Source organism: Lissotriton helveticus, chromosome 8 (genome assembly GCF_964261635.1).
Source record: "Lissotriton helveticus chromosome 8, aLisHel1.1, whole genome shotgun sequence".
Lineage (NCBI taxonomy): Eukaryota > Metazoa > Chordata > Amphibia > Caudata > Salamandridae > Lissotriton > Lissotriton helveticus.
Window position 1 is genome coordinate 330,376,111 of NC_136069.1, and position 25,664 is coordinate 330,401,774.

A 25,664-nucleotide genomic window follows, 5' to 3' on the forward strand; every position below is an offset into this window, starting at 1 on the left:
ACTTCTCTAAGAAGTGAGGAGCCAAACCTCTACCTTCATTGTTGAGCTCATAGCCCAAAAACAACACTGTGTGTTCTGCAATGTGCGATTTTGCAAAGTTGAATTTGTAACCCATGTCTGCGAAATTGCAAACAAGAGAATTTACACGACACAGATGCTCCCAAATATCGTCGTCTGTGAGATATATGTCATCCACATACGAAAAAGCATCAGGGTCGAGTGCCTCCAGAATAGAGACAATTCGAGCGGTAAATACACCAGGACTATTCTTGTAGCCCATTGGAAGACGCCGGAATTGTTTTTGGACTCCAGCGCTCGTAAAACTGGTCCATTGGGAGCTAAAGCTGTCCAATCTGTGGGCATAAAAACCATTGGATATGTCAAGCGTTGTCTTGAAACGCTCACGCACGAGACTATCCACTAGGGCAGAGCCGTGGGTATTCTGTACTGCACAGTTACGGCAATGCGAGTTTAAATGCCGGTAATCCAAAACCAAACGATATGATCCGTCAGGTTTGTTCACAGTAAAAAGGGGATTATTCATCGGTGACACACACGTTTCAATAACTCCCTGATATTCCAATTGTTCAAGGATTTCCGCGACGGAAGATTTTGCTTCACGCCGAATGGGATATTGAGGTTGAGGCTGCGGCTGAGACCGCAACGGAATTTCGTGGCAAGGCGACAATTTATCCCAACCACATTGGTTACGGTACAGAGCCGGCGCGAGAGCCCGAGCCCACTCTTCTGCAAAATGCTGCGCATGCTCTTTCGAGACAGTGTTCGCGAAACTGGGTAGGATCACCTCCTCCCCTCGCGGCGCCGCGAGCACAAAAGGTGGGGGCCAGTCAGCCTCCGAAAGTAAAATATCATATGTAGAAGACAGATTCTCCCAAAATACACCTTTAACGGTACGCTGTATGTCACCTTCAATTAACAGGACAATTTCATATAGTCTTTCAGGGGGAGCAAGTCTCGTATCCGCTGTTTCTATCACAACGTAGACATCAGTCGCTGTCACCCTCAGTAGTGGACGCAGCGCCTCTCTGACTATGGTTATCTCCGCCGCGCTGTCCAGCAAGGTCAGAGCCCACGTCAGATTCCGAAGCCGCGTTCTCACTATCTGTGGCATATCGATGCGCTGTTAAGGCTGCGACTTTCTTTTTCGCAAACTGCGGACGCCTAGGCGTAGAATCCTCCTGCTTCACTGCGCCGTCCGTCTGGCGGGACTGACCACGTCCTTGTTGGCCACCACGTCCACGTCCACCCCCTCCTCCTCCACCGGTCTTCGGGGCCGATGTGTCCTGAAAGGAACGAGGAGAGCGTTGATCAGAACCCTGAAAACGATCAGGCGATTTAATCATCGCGCGGTCGCGCAAATCATAAACTTTTTCGGGTGGCGCAGGAGATTGTATCGCAGGAAAAGTACCCTGAGTCTGCATTGTCTGCTTCCCCTGTGTCTGTTTTTTAGGCCAATTAGATTTTTTGGACTTGGGCTGGGCATCTGTCACTGCAGATTGTCCCTGTGGTTGTTTTTTCTCCTTCACTGGAAAATATTTTAGACCTCTACTTGTGCGGCCAATTGTTTTATAAGCGGCCACTACAATCTTTGCTAACTGGCGGGGTTTGTCGGCATCGGGCAGAGCAGCCAAAGCATTCGACACCTGAAAGTTAACTGCATCTCCTTTAACATTGGAGAGAATGAGATCACTTACAATCTCAAAAGAACCACACAGGCGCATACCCAATTCAACCGCTGCCTCTGGACCGTGATCATTCTGAACACGTCTAACGATTTCAGGCAGGGCAGTCATAGACGGGGTGCCGAAGCACCTTGTATAAACTGCCACAAATGTTTTTCCCCAGCTGTCACAGTCAGCAAGTTCAGGAGTAATATCCTTCGGTAGAGTAATCGTCAACATTCTATGTTTATCAGCAGGAGTAGAATTCGGAAAAACCGCCTCCAGTTGATCAAACTTCTCTGCTAGCCAGAATGGGAAGTCATCGTTGTCAACAGGACGCGCACCAAAAACCGAATTTACCATCACTGGATTGAGACGCATTCCGCCTCGTTCCATGGGAGCGGCCGCACCCCCCTGGGGACCACCAGGAAGATGTCGACCGATGTATTGCACTAAAGCACGAATCACGGAAATGGAAACTACATGCAGCCTGCGAATTTCTGCCAGGGTGCAAGCCCCGTGATTCGGGTGCGGGGTAAAGCCACCCAACGCAGGCCAATTAGTACCTGGAATTGAGAGTGGACCTAACCTCGCACGGGACAAAGAGTGGGGGAGGGCGCCATCAAACCAAACTCGATGCTGCCAATGATCAATAGGTATTTCCAATGCCCTGTATGGCGTATATTCAGCCGGGACATCCGAGGCGGTGTAGGAGTGGTACAAACCAGAATTAGCGTCCACAGCCGGAAACGTAACCCAAGAGTAAAACAACTCGTAAGGAAACGCCGGATCTGCACTTACCACGAAAATCACAGCCATCCCATCTACTGGGACCTGGTACGTCTGAAGATGGTTGCGTACCGCTACGCGACTATGCTGCGCAATAGCCACCGCTGCCGCCATTACAGAATTGGAAACAAGAAAACACAAAGAATACTTTGTAGCACAACTGGGTAGTAATTCAAAGAAACCGTTTAAGTAAGAATCAAGCTTGAATAAAGACCTATTTCAAAAAATAGGTAGGTTTCACCAACACCCCGTTTTCCGGAAACGGACGTGAAGGGGTTAAGGCATGAACGATAAACTACTCGAGTGTCATGATATAAGACCACCGAAACCGTTGGGCGCCATGTTGCAGGGTTTCTGTACTCACACAGAACTGTGCACAGAGGAGTGGAACCTCGGCAAATTAGGATGTCCCAAAACTTACCTTAGCAACCAACTCACCCCTTACCGAGCTAGCTACAGTGTCTCATTGGACATTTCAAACACCCAATGTTTAGACAAACCAGAACATGAACTTACAGTACCTCAGGGTACGTGGGACTCATGAACACTCTTTCGTTATATTATCATTACAAACCAGAACATGAAGTAAAGAAGACACATGTGCATTTGAAATGTTTATTTACTAATGCCGTCTTCTCAGGCGCAGTATCTTTGATAATACAAGTATACTTATTATCAGTAGCAAAATTATCAGCATAGTTACTAAGACATAAAAAGCGAATGGTGACAGCATGTTAACATGCTGTAATGAATAAGAGTTAACAACACTTATATCTCACCCTCCCTGACACATATATTATATTATTAGCTAAGAAGGTCTCTTTGGGTTGTTTTAGGGCGGGCCCATACCTTAGTGTCCTAGCATGAAGGAATCACATCAGCATACACCAGCTCTCTCTGCATGTGCACCGCATCAAGTGTGTTAACAATTCTCGTGCAAAGCAATATCAATCCCGCCTCAAGCCCAAGTTGGCAAAGGCTGCACTTGTGTTATGACTATGAAGGCGTGGAGATCAGACCTCATAACAATTCCATATCGTGTTGCTCCTGAAACTTCAGCACTCTCCGTGCAGACATGGTTTATTAAACAAAACTGATATCAGAGCAATAACATATTATTCTCACATACACCACGGCAAACCACTAGGTTGAAAGCTAAGTCAACAATTAAGGGTCGTGTGCAGAAGTTGCAAGAAAGGAAAAATGGCGTTTAAATCTCAAATGTACCTATGCTAACTTAACACGATATAAGGATATATAGGAGCTATACAACACTATCAGGTGCTTTCAACTGTGTGCGATCTTACAAATTATAGCATCTTTCAGAGGGCTTCGAAGGCAGAGAACCTCCTTGAGATCTAGCTTTTTCTTTAGGTTTGTTCCATCGTTTTTTAACAAAATCCGGGATCTGATTGGCAGTGTCCTTGTCAGCACCACTTTTGCCAAGTTGTGGTTTATTTGGTCTGGTTCCCAGATTATTATGACCTACAGAAGTATATACGAAAGCAATAATTATAGGTAGCTCATGTTCCTAGTTGGATGGTGTAACCTGCATGAGCTGCTGGCGTGTAGCTAAAGTTGCTGCTTCACCTTTAATGTTTGACCGAATCATTGAGGAGACCACTGGAGAGTTTCCCATTAATTTCATCGCCAAGGGCAGCAGCTGCCCCGTGTTCTTTCTGTATTTGTTTCTAACACTTCCAACAAGACTGACATAGACGGAGTACAATGTGTGATAGAATAGACTGCAGCAAAGACTGCACCCCAAGTGTTACAGTCACCTATTTGGGGAACTGTCCCATGGGATAAGCACCTAGTCAATAAGGGGAAACACAGCTTCAATCTGATCAATTTTTGGGCTATGCAAAAAGGAAATTCCTCACTGTTTGTGGACATTTTACCCATGATTGAATTAATAATGACAAGACTTATTGTTGGTTCTGCAAGCAACTGTGGTTACCCTGCCAAAACTGCCCTTCCTAGGACAGCCATCAAGGTGCGCAAAACAACCTGTGCTAAGCATCTATTAAGTCAAATAACTTTACAAAAGTACTAGCTCATTAGCATTGAGATTTTGTAAATTAGGGAATGGTGTATAACCAGCTAGCGCTGGCCAGCTAGCCCCTTTATTATTCAGGGGACCCATTTGTACAGGACTAAGTATAGGTATTAGGGCGCCTCGGAATCAATTGGGGGTTCCCAATGTGAAAGCGGAATTTCTAAGAGCTGATACGCTCTGTAATTTCGCGGTGGTGCAACGTTAGTGTATTCAAGAAATGTTCCTGTGTTAGCATCTGCGGCTGGAAAATTGACCCAAGAATAGAAGACTTGTAAACTGTAGGAATCGTGGGCTTCAACCACAAAGATTATGTCACCGCCTGCATTGCAAAGGCCATGTAAAGTTAGGTCTGCAATTGTCATCAACAGGTGTAGGCTAAGGCTGCTCCATTAATAAAACAGTAATAGAAACAAAGTGCAAACACCAATATGGGTAATCCTTTTAAAAGTTCAAGCTTGAACAACCAATAGAAAAAATTAGGTGCCTCCTAAAATACTGTGGAGGATTAATCCTTAACACCATGGGCGTCTCCGAAGGAGGTGTAAGGGTACTATAGGCACAAACAAGTACTACTCAGGAGACCTGCTAAATAGGTACCTGACCAATCGTTGATGGCGCCATGTTGCAGGGATTCTGGTAGTAAAGAATGTAAGGACTGAGTCTCTCTACAATATCGTGATCCGTTCGCCCAAATACTGGCTAGTGCCTCACTTGAATGCCTAACCTTCCTAGAGTAGCAGGTGATTTTGGTAAGTCTAGAACATGACCCCCTAATCCTCAAGGGACCGCGTGGAAACAGATCTTCACCGTTCGTGTCTCGCTCATGCATTTCTACAGTTAAAAAAGGACAGACACAAACAAAGTTTACAATTATTGAAACTATCCTACCTTATTTTGAAGCATATGTGATGCGATCACTAAGCAAATTAAACTAAACAAAATAATTAGCATTACTATCAGGTAGTATATAATAAACATCTTCACCATGGCAAAGTATCTATCTGTCTAGCTCTAACCTTACTGTGAGGACACATGGATATATTAGTGATCTCAGGGATTGGCAATAGACCTCATACCTGGTGTAGGTGGTCCGCAGCACGAGTGTAAACTCAGTCTTCGCAAGGCTACATGTAAGCCTCTGCGGGCATTTGTTCCAGGACAGGTCCCTCTGCTGGAATTCTCCTCTACGGTCCAGAGGGGACAAGACATAGTTTATATGATAAAACTACTATTAGAAAGTTGCAGCTGTGCTATTGTGCTATGTTTAAAATATTTGGAGCGGTTGCTCACCGGGCAAAAGAAAGCAGTACATTATGTCGTTATGTATTTCAGGCAACCTTGTACATAATGTGCAAACTGACTCCCAAGAAGAATCACAAATGTGTTATGTGTGGCTGTGCAAAGCAAAAGCAGGCTAAAACATATAATATGCAAAACTAAGGGAGAACCAAAATGGGCCCATTAGGGGAATCACTACACATCCTCAGATGTGCCCAAGCCCCTTGGCCAATGACCTCTTTTCAAAATCAAAGAGCCCCTATTGATGTGTACCAATGTGTGCCCCACCAGCTCTTTGGAATGCAACAGTCCATAAATCTACATGGGGTGGGTGCAGGTGGGGAAATTCCGACTCTCCCTGTTCCTCCAGCAAGAATTGAGCCTCCCAAAATAGAACCCAGTGTCTTCCATGTGTTGTGTCTATTGAAAACCACACACAAACCAGTGTGCAATCACGTATACACATGACAGCCTCCAATGTACCTTTCACTTGCAAGGGTATCACAGAGCACTCGTAGAAAATTGCTGTCTATCTCCTACATGTGGTATCAGTTCACAAGCCCACACATAGCCCTGTGCACACACACACCTATGTACACTATTTTCTGATGCAGTTTGATTTTGATTTGATTTTTAGTTTTGTAGAGCGCTCGAATGCCATGGGGCATCTTGGCGCTGCTTATGAAATTAGGGAAAGAAGCTGATCTAATTGCTGAAAAGCCATGTTAAAGGTAAACTAATTACTAAAAAGCCAGGTTTTCAGGGCTTTCCTGAAGAACAGAAGATTTGTACTATCCTTCAGACTCATGGGCAAAGAATTCTATAGTTGAGCTGTTCCCCAGACAAAACTTATGCCTCACCAAGATGCTCTTCTGAACTTGGGTATTGCCAAAAGCTTAGCTGTAGATGATCTAAATTTTCTCGAGGGGCAATACCAAATGACACTGTTCCGCAAATAGGCCCGGCCAATGTTGTGTAAAGCTTTAAAGGCTATACATTGTTCTTTAAAATGTATTCTTTTTTCACCAGTCGCCTGTGCAACTTGACCAGTTCCCCACAGACAGATTGGTATTTAGGAATTCTCAACACAAGCCGGGCAGTTGCATTTTGCAGAATCTGCAACCTATGGAGAACTCTTTTCTGAATATTCAGAAAAAGAGCATTACCATAGTCCAGTTTTGATATGGCTAATGTGGTAACTACAGTTTTCTGAAGCTCAGGTATAATAAAAGGACTTATCTTCCTGATAGTCCTCACAATACAAAATACTGAGGAGACCAGGGCATTGGCATGACATTCGAAAGTCAAAATATTGGCAAAGACAATCCCTAGATTTCTGACCTTTCTTACTGATGTACGTAATGGGCCTAGTGCCTGGGACCACCAAATGGGCTACTAGAAAGAGGTATCACCGCCCAGCAACAGAACCTCAGTTTTCCCGGAATTAAGTTTTGAACAATTAACCCTCATTTAGTCGACTATTTGTTTCATACAGGAGTTGAATCTAGCCATAATTCCTCTGGATTACTGGATATCGACAGCCCTATCTGAGTGTCGTCTGCATATGAGACGACAGAAAAGCCAAAGGATATATATAATAAGCCTTGCCAGTGGGGTCACTTTTCTACAGGCACATATGTTGCCCATGGCACACACACAACCATGTTTGCTAATTTCTAATGCAATGGAACTTTCCACAGGCTCACATACATCCCAGCACAGAACACAATTCACTGCAGGCAAAGGGTGACTTAAGCACACAGCAGTAGAACTTTTCCAAAGTGGGCCAGGAGGCGCTACACAACGTTGCCAATTAACATGCCATCAGTGGTTAGATTAATGCTGTTCCAGATAAATAAAGGCATATATTTAAAATTTTCCAGGAAATATTCTTCACAGAATACTGTGCACAACTCAGTAGAATTCCTTTTGAGGTTCCAGCACGTCTGCATTGATCTAAAAAACTACCTGTTAATCTGTATGAGTCCCCCACCCTCTCTACCCCTTTGCTGAAATGTGAGAGCTCTATGGCATATGCGATGGTGGTTGCCAAAAGTGATGTAGCTTCATCACTACAAGGAGGCTAGATGGAAAGTGGTAAATTAACGCTTCTTTGTGGACAGTCTTCTGTCTCTTGACAAACTCCTTTATGGTGAGGAACAGTGATGTACCACTTTAAGACAGCTTTCTGTGGTATGCCTTGTCATCATGCGGTAACCCTAGCAGCTCCGTAGCAGCCTGCATAGATGTACCACGGCCACACTGATCTGTGATTTGTGGAAAGGCCACGGGCTGGAGAGAGTCAGTCATATGTAATGAATCTGCCACAGGACACTTATCAGGCTTTCAGAGGCACCAGCCTAGATGATAAACTGACTAGTTTGCCATTATATTAACATCTCTTTGACTGTACCACATAATTATATCTGCATTTTCTGCTCATGCCAACAACCAAATGGGGATACCTATTTTAAAAAATAACACAATCTTGGCATACAGTGCAATATCCTACGCTGATGACACCCAGCTCCTGTTTACTTGCAGGAAAGGAGAGGTTTTTGACGGCGACAGGATCAAAGACTGCCTGAGCGCGGTCTTTGCGTGGTTCCAGCGGCACAGTCTGAAATGCAGCTCGGATAAGTCCGAGCTGCTTTTCTTTGGCTGTGCCCCGGACCCCGGCTGGAAGCTGTGGTGGCCCCAGGACATGTTCCTGCCGGAGAAGGCGTCCTCCCAAGTTAAAAATCTTGGGGTAGTGTTCGATGACGACCTTTCTTTTCGACCCCATGTTATCGGGCTATCAGGGAAATGTTTCGGCATCCTTAAGATGCTTAGAAAATTTCTTCCGCTGCTTTCCCTGAAGTATCGAAAGACAGTCGTTCAGGCGCTGGTAGGGTCGCGATTAGACTACGCTAATGCGCTTTATGTAGGACTGCCCAAGTACCTACTGGCTAGACTGCAAATTGTTCAAAACTCGGCGGCCAGAGCCATATTTGGCCTGCCAAGGAGAGCCAGTGCCTCTTTGCTTCTAAATAGGTTGCATTGGCTACCTATTGCTAGAAGAATTATGTTCAAAATCCTTACGCTGGCTTTCAAAGCCCTTCATGCTGCTGGTCCTAACTACATCAGAAAGCGTATCGCTTTCTATGTGCCGCGGAGGATGTTGCGGTCAGCCGATTTAGCTAAAATGGAGGTGCCGTCTATTAGACGTGTTCGGATGGGAGGACGGTCTTTCCAATATGTGGCGGCCCGCCATTGGAATGAGCTCCCTCTCTCCCTTCGTAAAGCCAACAGCCTCCTAGCCTTCAGGAAGGAGCTTAAGACCACGCTCTTTTCAGTGCAATCTTGAGATCGTAGCGTTTTTGCAGCCTTTTGTGTTTCTGGGTTTTCAGGCCTCTTTGTCAAAGCGCCGGGACACCCCCCGGGGTAGCCGTGCGCTCTAAAAGACCGGCGTAACATAACATAACATAACAATATGAACGCACAATTTAAAATAAACAATGTCAAACTGTCAAATTTCCCATGGCACAATGAAACCATAAATAGGCGTACAATGTACCAAAAAATCAAAGGCTTTCCGACAGACACTGAGGTACCTTAGCAACAAGAGGAGAAGATTAGTTTCAAGTAACAAGAAAAACAAGCTACCCTCAGAAGACAGTGCCTGACATTTGACCACGGTCTTTGAATGCCCAGCAAATCTGATGAGATAAGAACAAGATTTACAGCCCTGTTTATTACAGAAAATGTGTTGGTGGAAAAGTACTGTAAACATGGTTTTCTACACATGGCGGATACTGGTAAACTCAAATAGGATGTCGTTTTATTCCCAAATTCCGAGCCTGGCAGCAGGTGTCAAGGAGTCCTGCAGGTGGGTCAGGCCCCCACCACTTCATCACCCCAATTGAACCGCACCCAGCAAATTTATGGCAGGCTGGGGCAGCGAAAGGTCGAAACTCGATCAAAAAGTGGTAACCCTTGAATGTACCAGTCTACAACTAGTCCACTCTTAATTCACATAACACCAGAAAATAAATGGATGTGTTCTTTTTTCTTTTGTGCTTCACACGTTGAAACTTGAGTATTAGCTATGGGCAAATTTCCAACACTCATTTCCTGTAGTTGACCAACGTTGTTGTCGCATCTGTATTCTTAAAGATTTGAATAAACTAAAGAAACTACTTTTTATATGAAGAGTCCCATTCCATCCCTAAAAACCTAGTAAGCAGTATCTCAGATTACCTCCAATATTAATGTGACAGCGCATTAAATTAATTGGTAATTGGGCTCTCTAGTATTCTCACAAGTGCAAGCAATCTAACAATTGTTTTGGGAGGCAGGATGTAACATCTCACTTACTTGACATATAGACTTCTAAAATGTAGAGATATATCGCTGTACAGGATCAGAAATAATCTTTAAAGGTATTCCATCAAGTCTGAATATGTCAGAGTAGAATATCTCAGCTATTTCTGATGCAGTGAGTAACTCAGAAATGGCTGATAAATGAGCCACCTTAGTGTATGAATCCACAGTAGCCATTATAGCTGTGTAATTTACTGATGAGGGCAAATCTATTTTAAATTCGGTAGATCTGATTTCCCAAGGATTGGAAGGATTTTCAGGTGATAACAATAATCCTGCCTTTCTATGTGTTTCATATCATATCATTGTGACGTTGTAATAGACAGTTGACCAGCAGAGTTTTCTTCAGATTAATTCTTCAGTGACTTTTCTACCTCTATGTCCAGATGTCAAGGAGTCGTGGAAGAGCTGAAGAAATATTCTTTGTGAATGTTTTGAGGGAATAAAGAGTTTGTATTGAACAACAATTAGGCCATTTGTACTCTTTATTTGAAAACAAGGGAAATGTTTTTCCAAGCTGTGAGGAATGATTCCAGTGGTCTCTTGACCAATAGCGTCAAGAGAGAAGGACGTTCTTAAAGAAATAAAGGCTTTTGGACCAATGATCTCAACGGTTCTGGAATTTTCAGATTCAGACTATTAGCTGGATAGGGAATCTGCAATAATATTTTCAGACCTGAATGCAAGTAAGGAAAATGTTACATTGAGGAAAAAAGAATGCCAAGCGGTTTTGCCTTCTGTTCCGACACTTGGCCTGCTGGAGCACTTAAAGATTTCAATGGTCTGTGTGGACAGTAACTCAAATTGAGCTCCAAGTAAAAAAAATGTCTTCATTCAATAAAGGATGACTTGATTGCCAGAAGTTCTTTGTCCACTACAAATTAGTTTCTTTCTGATGGGGTAATGTTTTTGGAGAAAAGGGTGATGGGATGTTCTTCTTCATCTTAACCTAATTATATCAGGACTGCTCCCATAACTAGATATTGCTATAAGAAAAGAAGGGTAACCTTACTCACAAGTAACCAGGGCATATAATGTATTACAGAAACAATGGTTCTTGTGGACAATGTACAGGATAATTGATACGAAACTGCAAATTGCAAAATCAGACAAGCGAAAAGGATGTCAAAAGGAGAAATTATGAGCGGGGGCGTGGCCAAGACGGTGATCATGGCGGATGCAGCTTGAGTGAGCTCCGTCCCGCCGATTCTTTATCCTCCCTAAATCCTGCGTCGCCCTGACCAGCCTGCACCCTGAACCGAGTGGCGGAGAGCAGCTCCAGAGGGGACCCCTCGACAACGATTTCGTCGTCCTGGCGGTCCGGGATCGGTGAATAACGGCGGCTGGGAGCCTGACCGGCGACGAGGCCTGCACCACACGCCGCAGCCGGGACCTCAATTGCTGTGTGGTCCGCCCGGAAGTAGCGGAGAGTCGGGGAGCGCCGGCCGGAAGTGCCGCTTCGGCCACGAACCACTGCGGAGCGGCAGAAAAGGTTGGGCTGCCCTGCGGACACTCGGACATCCGGAGCAGAGGCGGACACAGCGGCTGGAGAGCAGAGCAGTCGGAGCCCGAACAGAGGTCGAGGTGGGGTAAGGAGCGGCAGCGCAGCCTAACGGGGGAGGGGACGTGTCTGGCCCCTCTCGGCGGCGGGTTCGAGCCGCGGGGCACAGTGGTGCTGGAACAGTGGGAGGGCGGCCGCTATACCGGCTCTCCTACCTGTTTCCCCCCCCCCCCCCTCATTTGATGCGTGACCCCACTGGGCCTTCCCGGGCACCGGACACTTGGAGTACACCCACTCGGCGGTTGCTTCGGACCGCGGTGGGGGGAGAGGGCTGAGAGGAATAACCCCCCCCGGACTATTACAGGTCACCAGACCGGCCGGCAGCCCCCGGGGGCAGCTCAACTTTGACGCCGGAGAGCGTGGCGCAGGCTCTGGGGTGTCCCTGGTAGACCATACTGTGGAGTGGGCGACCCCCCATTGACCGCGTGGTTTGACGGCGCGGTGCGGCGCCTTCCCCGACCACGGGCAGTGTGGTGGACAACGGTTGCTTCATCGAGGGGTGCACCGCGCCCGGTCGCCGACGGGGCCACGATATACCTGGGCTACCTCGGGGACGCTCGCCGCCAGAGACCATCCATCCAGCCGGGGGTGCCCCTTGACCGTCGGTCCCCCACGATTGGGATCAACACTCCACCAGCGACATGACGAGAGGGGGCAACAGTGGGAATGCTCCCAAACAGGGCCCGATAGACAAGTTTGCGGGGCCCAGTGGGGGCGCTGGGGCGTCCGGAGGTCCCCAGAGCACCGGGCCGGACAACGCGGCGTTGATGGCGGCGATCACGCAATCGAGGGACATGCTGGACGCGAAAATTGGAGCGGTTGGAGCCGACGTGACCTTGCTCAGACAGGATCTGCGTAACGCGGTGGCACGTATCACCGAAACAGAATCCCGAATCACTGAAGTCGAGGACGACGTGGTGAATCTCAAAAAAAAAGTTGCTACCATGGAAGGGATTCAGAAGGGACTGGCGCTGCGGGTGGAGGATGCGGAAGGGAGGGCCAGAAGAAACAACCTGCGCTTTGTAGGCTTCCCGGAGGGCTTCGAGAAAGGAAATATGGAGGCCTTCCTGACCCAATGGCTGGAGGGATGGCTCCCCCCGGACTCCCTGTCGCGCTGTTTTGTGGTAGAGAGGGCACACCGGGCACTTCTTCCCAAACCGCCCACCGGGGCTCGCCCTCACTCGGGAATTGCCAAACTGCTCAACTACCACGACAGGGACGTTATCTTACGGCAGGCCCGCGCCCAGGATCCACTAATGTTTGAGAATCATAAGATCCTTGTGTTCCCGGATTACACAAAACTAGTTCAACAGCAGAGACAGTCGTTCACCGCGGCCAAAGCACGGCTGCGTGAGCTCAAGATTCCTTATGCTCTACTATTCCCGGCTCGCCTGCGTGTGGTCTTCCAATCTCGCACTCAGTTTTTCAACTCCCCGGAGGAAGTGTTTGAGTGGACAGACGAGACAGTGCGAGTCAAGGTGAACACCCCCCCTCGGAGGGGCTCGGACTCGTCAACCAACGGAAGACCCCCGAAAACGCCCAGACGATCACGCAGCAAGAGTAACTGGAGGTCGCGCTCCCAGAAGCGCCCACCTCCTGGGGATGACACGGCGGAAACACCGGAGGAAACGGATCCTTCTCCCTCGAAATCTTGAGACCCAAACGCTCGCACTGGCTCTAGACATGGAATTGAAGGGTTGCTGAAACGCCTTGATGGCGGGAGCAGGTCTGGCGCTGCTCTTGGACATGCCACGTGCTGATTGACTCCATATTTCCTTGTTCATGGGTGGACGGTTGGTCGGGAGACGCTCGTACGAGAGCGGGCCTACTCCCGGAGTTCATTCCCGCGTGTTGGGTGGGAAGTAGTTGGACACTTTGTGGGTAGTTGGGCGGGATCCATTGGTGCAGTGGGTCTTGGGCCTCCCGTTGGAGGGCTGAGATTGCCTGCACCGCGACAGGTACTTCAATGTTGCTGAGGTATGGGGTGGGGGTTGGAGGGGGGGTTGTTGGTATAGTTCGTGGCTGGGGAAGGTTTGCAGGGGAGGGGGCGGGGGTTTGGGGGATCCGGGGATGGTGGGGAGGGAAGTTGGGGCTGGTTTTAGCACGGTGTACACGGGAACTTGGAGGCAACTGAGTATGTGTGCGTGGCCTCAGTGGCCTGATGATTTTGGAATTTGGAAGATTGATGGCGGCTGAAGAACTGGGGGCGAGCCCCCCGCTAGCCTCGATGCGAATATTGAGCTGGAATGTGCGAGGGATGCTCGACAAAATTAAACGAAGTGCGGTTTTACGTCTGGGGAAGACTGAAAGAGCGGATGTATTGTTCCTCCAGGAGACGCACCTCTTGGGCACTAAGGTCCTTAGCTTACGTAGATACGGGTATGATCTGTTCCATGCGGGGTTTGCAAGAGGATCCAGGGGAGTTGCAATTCTGATACACCGTAGGGTCTCGTACACACATGATACACAATGGCTGGATGTGCATGGTCGATATATCTTCATTAAGGGGAGACTGGGGAGTGAGCCAGTGGTTTTCGGTAGTGTGTATGCTCCACCCCCACTCCAAGACGCCCTGATTGAACGACTGTTTGAGGTATGGACGGATGTCCCGCATGTGCTGACAGTAGTGGGTGGCGATTGGAACGATGTGATGGATGGGAGACTCGACCGCTGTAGGCCTGGGGGAGGTCAATTGTCGGATGCCACTACGAGGTTGAGTAGGATGGCGCGGGGGATGGGATGGATTGACACTTGGCGACACCAACATGCTTGCGATCATGAATATACTTTTGTTTCTGCGGTCCACAAATCCTTTTCACGCCTGGATTACCTGTTCATCCCGCAACCCTGGATAGGCAGGGTTGACTCCACCTCCATACTCCCGAGAGGCCTGTCAGATCACTCCCCGATCGCACTGACGTTGAGCCTCGGTGTGAGGCGACAACCGTTTCGCTGGCGCCTTTCTGTGTGGCACTTACAGCGCAACGACTATCAATCGCGCATGAGAGAAGCTATAGCGCATTACTGGACGGAGAATGAGGACCCGAGTATAGATGCCATGACCATGTGGGAGGCCCTCAAACCTGTCCTTCGGGGCGTAGACATTGCGTGGTGCGCCGCGAATCGTAGGGCCCGCAGGCTAGAAGTAGAGGAGGTGGCTGCTCAGGTGCGGAGCCAGGAGGCGAGATGCCCGACGGGAGAGAGTGGAGATGCCGTGGACCAGCTACTGCACCTTCAGCGGTCGTACACCTCGTTATTGTTAGACGAAGCCCGACAGGCCTGGCTCGCTACGCAGAGCAGAATCTATCAGTGGGGGGACAAATCTAGCACAATGCTATATAGGTTATGTCAAGACACTTATCAAGCCCAGCCCCTGCCGGGTCTCCGAGATGTCGCGGGCGGCCCTATTTCGGCCCCTGAAGTCCTGGCCCAGATGTTTGCCCAATATTATGAGACTCAGTATGCCCCCCGGGACTCCCTCCCAGCGGAGGAAATTGACAGATTTCTCGCAGACCTTCCACCCCGGGCGCTCTCGGATGAGGCACGGACCCGACTGGACCTCCCGCTGTCGGCGGAGGAGCTTGGGGAAGCTCTGGGCGGACTGAACTCGGGCAAGGCCCCTGGGCCCAACGGGTTCCCCTGCGAATTCATGAAGTTGTTTCATCTCCAATTGGGGATGCGATATAAGAAGGCACTGGAGGCGGCTCGGGATCATGGCAGACTACCAGCGGACTGGCGACACGCCGAGATCGTGGTCTTCTGCAAACCGGGGAGGCCCCGAGACAGTCCAGAATCTTATCGTCCGATCTCATTGCTGAACATTGAAGCAAAAATACTGGCAAAGGCATTGGTGAACCGTCTTCTCCCCTACATCACAGACTTGATCCATGCCGACCAGGCAGGCTTCATGCCTCACAGGGCAACGAGACACAATATACGACGCGCTCACCTAGTGGTGGAGGTGGTACGAGCAGCGGGCATCCCCGCGGCCCTCCTGCTGGCGGACATGGACCGGGCCTTAGACTCCTTGAGTTGGTCATACCTCCGAGCCCTCCTCCTTCGGCTCAATTTGGGCCCTCGTTTTCTGTCATACATTCATTTGTTATATACGGACCTGACGGCAGCGGTCAGAATAGCGGGAGCCACCTCCAGCTCGTTCACCATCGGTCGAGGCACCCGGCAGGGATGCCCTCTTTCACCCTACCTGTTTGCCCTGGCCATGGAGCCGCTTGCGGCCTGGGTGAGGATGGATGCCCAATTGCGCGGTGTAGAGTGGGTAGGGGGCCCGTCTGACAGAATCGCACTCTATGCGGACGACGTCCTATTCTTTCTCACGGACCTCAATAAATCGGGGCCGAGGGTCCTTGAAATAATGCGCATTTTCGGTGAGGTATCGGGACTTCGGCTTAATACACAGAAGTCGAAATTGTGGGTCCTGGGCGACAGGGGGACTTTGGGTCCCTGGGCCTCGGTCCTTCAGGAGGCAGCGGGAGGCCTCAAGTACCGTGGGGTCTTTCTGGCTGATGTGCAGGGAGTGTCGTGGTCTCGTAACATAGTGCCTGTTTGGGACAGGGTCCGCTCGGATATGCTGATGTGGTCCAGGATGCCCCTGAATGTCTATGGCCGCTCAGCCATTTTTAAGATGGTGGCCCTACCCCGAATTTTATATCAGTTGCAGAATCACCCCTACCCAGTTCCGCAGCAGTGGTTTCGACAGGTGAACTCAGCCTTGGGTCGGTTCCTATGGACCGGGGGAGCAATAAGAGTGGCGCTCCGCACCTGCTTCCTGTCGACCTACTGTGGAGGGCTGGCCACGTCTGATGTCCAGTCCTACTATCAGGCATCGCACTTACTTGTCCTCAACGAATGGTGGTACGGGGATCGCAGTGACCCGACCTATGCCCTAGAGAGGTATATGATGGACCTGCACACGCTCCATACTATTTTATATTCAGCGACTATCCGGAAGAGACTCCCGAGGGTCACCCAAGTAATCTTCACAGTGTGGCGCGGTGCGCTCCGCCGCATGGGATGGTGGAACAGGCTCACGGGCGAAACTCCATTGTGGCATAATGGGAGGCTGCCCGGATTGGCTGCACTCCGGGGCTTCGAGGGCTGGGATGCTATCGGCATTTCGGCGCTGGGCCACGTCCTGAAGGGCACAGTCCTCAAATCGTTTCAGGCGTTGCAGGATGAATACAATATGCCCCGGTCCCAATTCTTCAGGTACTTACCGCTCCAACACGCCCTGGGCCCCGCAATAGCGGGCATGCCGTCCTTGCCGGAGTTTAGTCCCCTAGAAGCGAAAGTCTTTATGGGGGAGTTGGAATCGAAGAAAATCTCAACCATATATCAAACATTAGTTACACACTGTTCCCCTTCTCTTGATAAGTTGCGGGCGGTCTGGGAGAGTGATCTGGGAGACTTGGAGGAGGAGGACTGGAGAGAAGCCCTGGAGGCCCCTAGGGGGGCAGCGATAACAGTGCGCCTGCGCTTTATCCAATTTAAGTACCTTCACAGGGCATATTACACGAGGGAACGATTGTGGAAGGCGGGGCTGATAGCATCCCCGGATTGTTTGAGGTGTGGCAGTGCGGTAGGCTCCTTCTTACATACGGTATGGGGATGTGCACGGCTGCAGAGGTTTTGGACCGGTGTGTGGGACTGTTTGGAGGAAGTGTTGGCATGGGAACTCCCTCGCACGCCGCAGCTGGGCCTTCTTCACGTTATGGAACAAGTAGGGGGTAATCTGTATAAACTGCGCTTGCTCCTACTGGGACTTACGGTAGCCAAACGGGATATAGCCCAAGCCTGGAAGGCCCCCAAGGCCCCGTTGGTGGGGGTGTGGCAGCGGGGCATGGACTTTAGCATGGGATTGGAACGCCCGATCTTTGAGGCCAGGGGCTGCCCCAAGAAACATTATAGAATTTGGAAGAAATGGGCAGACTATAGGGGCCTGCTACTGGACCCCCCGGCGCCACGAACCACTGATATAGATCACGTCTGTACTACCCCCAAGTGAACTGACCACACGCTGCTACCATGATGCTTAGGCTCCTGCTTCTGGACAATGTGAACACCGTGCAAGGTGGGGGGTGGGATCCGGGTGGGAATGTGGGGAGGGGGGTGTTGGGCAATGTTGATTGAATTTCTTGACCACTATTGCTTTTATTTGCTCACTGTCTTTCTGCCACTATGGAAGCAGTGTTTCTTTTGCATTCTATCAACTGCTGCAAAACTAATAAAAATTTGTTCTGAAAAAAAAAAGGAGAAATTATTATACATAAACACAATAAATAAGCAATCCAATTCTTGTTCTATACAAGTAATATCTGAATTAAGAAATAGATAGTGCTTGGTGTTCCATGTGAAAAAGAACCAAAAAGGAAATAGGACACAATACAATATGTATTGGGTTTCTTAAATTAACTCAATGACCTTACACAGTTGAACAATATCCTACGCAGGCAGCCTTTGGAATTCAAGAGACCGGAAATGGTTAATTATAACATAATTCGACAACGTTTTGACCCAATAAAGGGTTGGGGGTCTCATCAGGGACATCTGAAATGAAACAATGAGACAGATACTTAACTAAGAAAGAGAAAGACTTAGGTGATATCAGCAGTAAATATAGAAATTGGGGTATAAGGAGTACCAGGTGATCAATGGGCAATGTGTCCCAAATAATGAAGTGTACACCATACAAAGTCAGAAAAACTGAGGAAGTGTTACTCCCGTAGGGCCCATCCAGACACTTAACCCCTTCGCTGCGGGGGTTATTCCCCCACTGTGCAGGGGGGAGGGGGCGCGCACGGCGCCCGCATGCTCATGACGAGCTCAGCTCGTCATGAGGCACGGCGCCCGCATGCTCATGACGAGCTGAGCTCGTCACAGGTGCATTGCCTCCCGTGGAACGCTCAGCACAGAGGGGGATTTCTCCCCGCACCTGAGTGCTCCACGGCTCGTCATGAGCACCGGAGCGTTGTGGCTCATGACGAGCTCAGCTCATCATGAGCATGGAAGAGGTTAAGGAAAAATTAGGAAAACAGAGGCGAAACATTTGTAACTGGATTGTCAAACGCAGAAAGTACTTTACGTATGGAATTGTCTGATACGACTTACTCTAGTGAGGATGAGGAATGGAGTGCGACCAGTTTAATTAATAGTACTTTGCAGGATTCGGGATTGCAAAACAGTATAATCCACAAAAGCTGGATGTGTGTAAGAGATAACACGGGTCAATATGCACAATAATAGTAGCTTCACTGGAATTGTAAAGCACTTACTTCAAACATGCAGTACTATCCAAAACAGGGTTCAGTTAAGAAAGCGAGCGGGCTATCAATTTCAGCCTCGCTGCACGGCCCGGAGACGATAATCTGTGTCCTTTGAGAAAATGAATTGGTGAGCTGCCGTAATCAGTGTTCAGTTTCAAAAGCAAGCAGGCTATTAATGTCAGATCGGATCCATATAAGCCCATAGTCCTGTCATGTATACTTCATTTTACATACATTATCCCATCCACACGACAATAATGATTCTAAACAGGTGACTTTTTACCTACTAACTTGCTCCTGTCTCTTCAACATCAGGCTCTCGGTACTCTATCATAATCCCAGTACTTGATGTACATAAACATGTACTCAGGCACGGTATAATTATTCTGTATAAGTGTCACCACGTTTTTCATTCTTGGACAACAGCCAGCTGTGTATGACCGCATTTGTTTGGAAAAACATTCATGACTGTTTCCAAAACACGTATGGTTGTTTTAAAAACATATTGACTCTAGAAGAAACCATGGAGTCACCACTCTATTATAAAACGCCCTTATTCCCCCGGACAAATAAGCGGAGAATTCCTTACAAGCTGACACAGGGTCCTGCATGCCGAATGTTCGACACGCAGCGATCTGACATTATTTGCGGGGTGTCATCCCCGGAGAAGAGACGGGTCCTTTGTTCTCAACCATCAGGTGAGGGGGCTGGTTCTTCCCTAGGGGATTCTTGGCTACATATATGCATATACATGCTACACATACAGATATACCTGGCCTGGGGATTCCTAAGAACTACTCGACAGGCTCCTCCTGAATTCAGTTTGGTGAAGATCTTTGGGCCTTGAGCAGCCTCCAAGATCTCTGATATAAAAGTCAAGGGATAACTGTCCATTACAGTCACTATATTAACTCCCATGATCAATACATATACATATGGAGTTCAGAGGCTCTGGTACAGGATTCAGATGGAACTATCAGACCATTAGCCAAGTTAGCATGAGCTTGTCGTTCCAGGGGAGACAAAGACAAAATGCACCCAAAAGGAACTATAGCCTCAGAGAGAATGTTAAAGGCACACTCAAAAGGCCAATCAGGAGGTAACTCCTTGGTTGTTGACTCTTGAAATACATCATTGTATTCATGATAGATGTCAGGTATTTCAGGGGTTGTGTGACTGTCTAACAGAAATTGCAATGCAGAATTTCAGAAACTTAAATAGAAGATTAGTCAGCAGTACGATGAGACACATACAACTCTGAACCTTAGAACCACGTTTTTGGAGACCAGTTTATAAAAGAATTGTGTCTGGCTAACCAATTTATACCCAAAATAATAGAATATAAAGTGAGGAAATCAAATCAAAAGTGAGGTTTTCAAAATGGGCTGCTATCCTGAGAGATAAGGGTTGAGTGTCCTCAACACCAAGGCAGAGGCCACTAAGATTCCATCCACTGCCCCTACTGCTACTGAAACATTTTTCTTACAGACTGGGATTTGATGATCAAAGGCCCATCAGAAATCCATTAAGACACTGGAAGCCACAATAGCCGATAAGAACTGTCACTAAGAGGTGCTTAAGCTGAATTAGCAATTCCCACTGCAGAAGGACAAAATTGAAAGAACGTAGATGTGAAAGCCAGGGTAAATGATTGCTGGGCGCTTCTATTCCCTGCATTAGGGCAAGATTCATAGTTTTCCGACTTGCCAGGAAGGTGAACAGGGCATACAGGGCAAGAACTCAGAAGAAGATTCTGACCACAATATAGACACTTGCTTACGTTGCATTGTCTTTTCTTCTTCAGTTAACGCACCCTTAGTGAAACCCAATTGCATGGGCTCATCTTCTTGATTGGAAGACTTCGATGGAGTCTTGAATGATGGTCTAACAGTGTCTCTAAATGAGGATTATTTTCGCAGTTCCATTTGCCTTTTCTGAAGACTACTGTCTATTTGAATGGTCAGCTGAATAAGATCTTGTAGAGAAGCTGGTCTAGTAACTCTAGTGAGTTTATCATTTAGTTAATCTTTTAATGCTTTTTGAAATAGGATGAAGAGGGTGGAGTCCAAACAACTTTCCGACTAGATCTTAGAACTTGGAACTATAGGTATAAAGATGCATGGAATCTTTGGTGAGTGCCAAAATTCCTTCTTGAGCAGGCAACATAAGGTCTTGATGGTCGAATATATTTTTTAATTCTGTGAAAAAAAGCAGGAAAATTATCTAGGAGTGGGCTGGCATCCAAAACTAAGGGCAAAGCCCAAGCCAATGGGTTTCCCGTGGTATTGCTGACAATAAAGCCCACCTTACACCTATCCTGGGCAAAAATGTGAGGCTTATATTTGAAATGGACTTGGCAGGTGTCCAAAATGGCTTTGAGTTTCCTTGGTTTGCCATCAAACTTGAACTCAGCCAAGCCAGCCAAGGGAGGATCCATAGAGCCCTGCTGCAGAACAGAAATGGACTGACGTAACTAGGCATTTTTACTGGTCAGTCTCTAGACCTGCAGAATTAGGTTGTTTACAGCTGTCAGTAATTCTTAGATCTGATCCATTACTTGAATGGGAGGGCGTCGCAACCTATCAATAGCTGGTCTTATAGGTGACACTTGGAGTGTCTTCTTGGTTTGTACATATGGCCTTTTATCTCCAGATGCAGTACCAGATGCCAGATTGTAGCTGGAAGTCTAGCTATACTCCAGAAAATAATCCAGCAGGAAGAGAAAGAACTGGAGACCAGAAAAAGAAAATACCTTCCAGCTAACTAGCCAAGCAGTAAGGTGAAAACCATGAGAGCAACAGGATCTGGAGAAGATTATGGCTTGATTTGTGCTTTGGCACTTACAGCCAAGCTCAACTGTGCTCTTTCCAAGGCTGTCTGCTGGCTGTATCTTCTCCCCGTCCCCCCCAGAAACGTAGTGTCTCCTACGGCCTTGGAAGTCACTAACAGGACTGATATCACTTCTGATCAGCCCTTGTCACAATCCTGCACTAAAACTGACATTGACAAGTACAATGAAGACTCCTGTAAGGGATTAACCCTTATCTCAATGGCACCATAGCCTGGGGCAGATCAAGGAGGCCTCCATGTAGCAATGGTTCAATAAATGGCATGAAAAATATGATAAAGACTTTAAGATTACAAAAAAAGGTTTCTTCACCATTTCCCAGTGTCTTGATTAGTGAAATAGTGATGGATGGGGACGACTTAAGCACCCAGTTTGACTGAAGGTTACGGAGAGGTAAGTAAGCCTTTTCTGGCTGCCCCAGTGACTGTGTTTGTTCTCTGATACACACAACTGCTTTGAGATGGATATAGCAGTCCTACTGTTCAGAAAGGAACAATAGTCTTTTTGTTCCTTTGAAACTCAAGAAAGGATTGTTATTTACTAATCTGCTACAGCTAGACAGTACATATAAGTCGAAAACCATGTTAGAATATTTAATTCACTACTTTAGTGTTTAAAATTATGTTTTATCTTTAGATTTAGTAGGTGGTTTAGTTCTGTCGATGTGAGTGAGCCCAACCATTCTCTCTGGCTGCAGAGTTGACTCTATTGGATAATCTACATGAGTTGGTGGTGGCTGTTTTGAGGGTCTCCTATCTGTTCCATGCGCTTCTGCAAGACAATTGGCTGTATTCTCTTTTTGTCCTGTAGTGCAGATCATACTACATTTTTCTTATTTCAAGAATGGTGTGCTACTGAATTGTTTTTTGTAGTATCGCTTTACAGATTTTATTTGTTGTGACTCTGGAACATTAAAAGAGTTTTTTCCAAAAAGCTAATCATTGTGAGCCATGCATTCCTCCATCAGAGTCTCCAGCTACTTTTCACTAAATGAAACTTCCTTTGCAGAATCTTTTCTGGCCATGTTTCAAAAATGCAAAGAGGCACTCCAAAAACAGCTTCAACCTTTGCTCAGGGAACAGCGTTTGCCTTTCTGAGAGTTACAGAGGTCTAAACAAAGCATGTGTTAACGCACAACTGTGACTTTTGCAGTTTGCGATTCCAAAATACTGATTCACAATTTCCCCAATTGGCATTAGGAATCGCAAAACTGCGAATGCAAATCATACCGATTCTCAAATTGAGGAAGTGTAACTAAGATACATTAAGACTACCGATTCCCAAATTGCAATTTGGTTAACAGCACAATTTGCAATTTGGTATTCCTGATCTTAGTACATCTGGCCCTTAGGGACGAACAAATTTAGCATGCGAAAACGGGTTAGTGAACCGTTTGTGCATGCTAACATTGTCATGGCGATGTAGCAACACAATTTTGTGAGTCGCAAATGAATTATGACTCGCCAAAAAGTGTTTAGAGACTCGCTATCTGGAAGGGGCGTTCCATTCCAATTAGCGAGTATCAAATCCATGTACTAATGTTTTGCAACCGCAATTGCGGTCGCAAAACACTCGCAAGTACCACCTACTTCAAGTAGGTGGTATTGTATTCGCAAATGGAACCACTTCCTGCCCTTATAAAATGAAACGAAAACGTTTCATTTTCTTTTTTTTTTTTAAAATGCATCCCGTTTTTCTTTAAGGAAAATGGGCTGCATTTAAAAAAATACTACTTTATTTAAAAGCAGTCCCAGACATGGTGGTCTGCTGAGCCCAGCAGGCCACCATCTCTGGGAGGGCCTGACATTCTCAATGGGCTTGCAAATTGCGAGAGGCTCATTAATATTAATGAGCCTCGCAATTTGCGACCCCATTGGGAATCGCAAACAGTGTTATATATGTGTGATTTTGCGGCTCGCAATTTGCCGCAAATTGCGAGGCGCAAAATCAAATGGTCGTACATCTGGCCCTGCGTCCCCTAATGGACTATTATGAAGACACCTGGGTTGGCAGACTGCACCGTTCTAGCGACAGACGCCAACCTAAGTATCAAATTCAATGGTGGAATGAATAGGACTACTCCATGGCTCAACAAACCAAAACCAACAAAGCAGTGGAAGGATAGCACACCCCTTCCAAGCCATATGAGGCCAAAGCCGCCGTATCTATACAAATTGCTAGAAATCCTACAAAAGAACAGAGTTACCAAGAACTTATAATAGAAAGCTCTCTAAGCCTAAAATATCTAGAAAGACCAACGAAATATACAAAATTATACAATTCTTTATAAATAACAAAGGACTACACTACTACGCAGCCAGGGCAAAAAAAATACTATAAGGCAAATAATAAAACAAATAACAGTAACATTCAATAGGGCACAAAATACACAAAACCTATATTTAAAATCAGTCTATATAACAAATATTAGTTAAAAACATTCAATGAGATTGATAAATCAAAATGCTTTATTATAAATACATTCAAAACCAATAAGCATTTTGCAGCACATACATACAAAACACAACATATAACATTTAATTTATTCACACATAAAGAAATACATTTCCATAATAGCAAACATTCCCACTCAAATTTAAGAAATAAAGTCCACTTACGGTTTGTCGTTTATCTCTACGATTCTCCTCCTGTCCAGAAAAGAGAATTTCATAAAAGTATGCAAGAATAAACTTCAAAAATGCAAAAATATAGGCAAAAAAATACACAGAAATAATCCAAAACCATAAAAAACCTGATAGGATTATTTTAAGCAAACCTAGCTCCTGGAAATCAGAAAACTGAAAGGAAATTTGAAAGTAATGTTGGTAAAAATTTAACCGAAATAGTGTAGTTTCAAAACACATTGAAAAATAAAGAAAACCTTCAACTTCTACTCAAATTCCTTTCAAAACCCATAACTTACCCACCTTCACATAACATACTGATCAAATACAAACAATACAAACAAAATAACAATGCTTTACAAACATTATTCACATATTAGCAATACCTGGTAAAAGTAAGTGCACTACACAAACTACAATACGGCCTACGAAACTAAACCAAATAACAAAATAACACAATCTAACACTAAAACATACAACCATTACAAACTTACACACTACTTTACACTTACTTACTACACATACCTACACACCTAAATCCCTAACTAGTAGCTCAAAATTGAACTCATCTTATCCATAGAACAGCAGCAAGGAAACAGACCAGCGGGTAAAAAAATCACCTAACGTCAGGTGCTTTTAAAATGTAAGTTACTGCTAATTACAGTGTCCCCCCTGAGGTTAGTGCCCCACTCTCCAGGTCAGCGCCCAGTGTGGCTGCACCGGTCGCATCCCCCTAAAGGCGGCCCTGCTTGCTTCAACCTCTGGAGACTGACCTACAAAGCCGCTATTACTTACCTGTAAGCATTATCTGTCTGATTGCCCATACTTAATTGAGTTGTTCTGGGCACCCAACACTGTATTTGCACCCTGCACCTGGCAGTCCCTTTGCCGCTGAACGGAACCTTGCCCAATACTGATCTTAACTCCAGAAGACTGGTGTTGTAAGTTAATGTTACCGATCTGTATGCTGAATGTGTTCAACCTGCATTAGGTTATCATTGCAAAATCTGACTATTGCTCTTTTGTATTGCAAAACGTATTTACCTACAACAAAGTTCTGTAGATCTACAAAATAAATAAAACTAAGCACTATTTTTATAAATTGGTCTCGGATTTATTCATTGAGTGTGTAACTCATTGCCACAAATGCTTAACACTGCCCACTGATAAGCCTAACTGCT

The 25,664-nt window shown here is 46.6% G+C and overlaps 1 protein-coding gene across 2 annotated transcripts in view; it reads right to left on the reverse strand.

Moving 5' to 3' along the window:
• The window catches only part of MTMR6 (myotubularin related protein 6), a 544,203-nt gene that overhangs the window by 360,595 nt on the left and 157,944 nt on the right, over positions 1-25,664 (reverse strand). The window contains exon 3 of one of the 2 annotated variants that reach the window (XM_078657106.1): positions 24,478-24,507. The exons of the other annotated variant lie outside the window; for it this stretch is intronic. Within the exon in view, the coding sequence (XP_078513232.1) occupies positions 24,478-24,507 (30 nt within the window). The remainder of the gene's footprint in view (positions 1-24,477; positions 24,508-25,664) is intronic. 2 annotated transcript variants of the gene reach the window in all.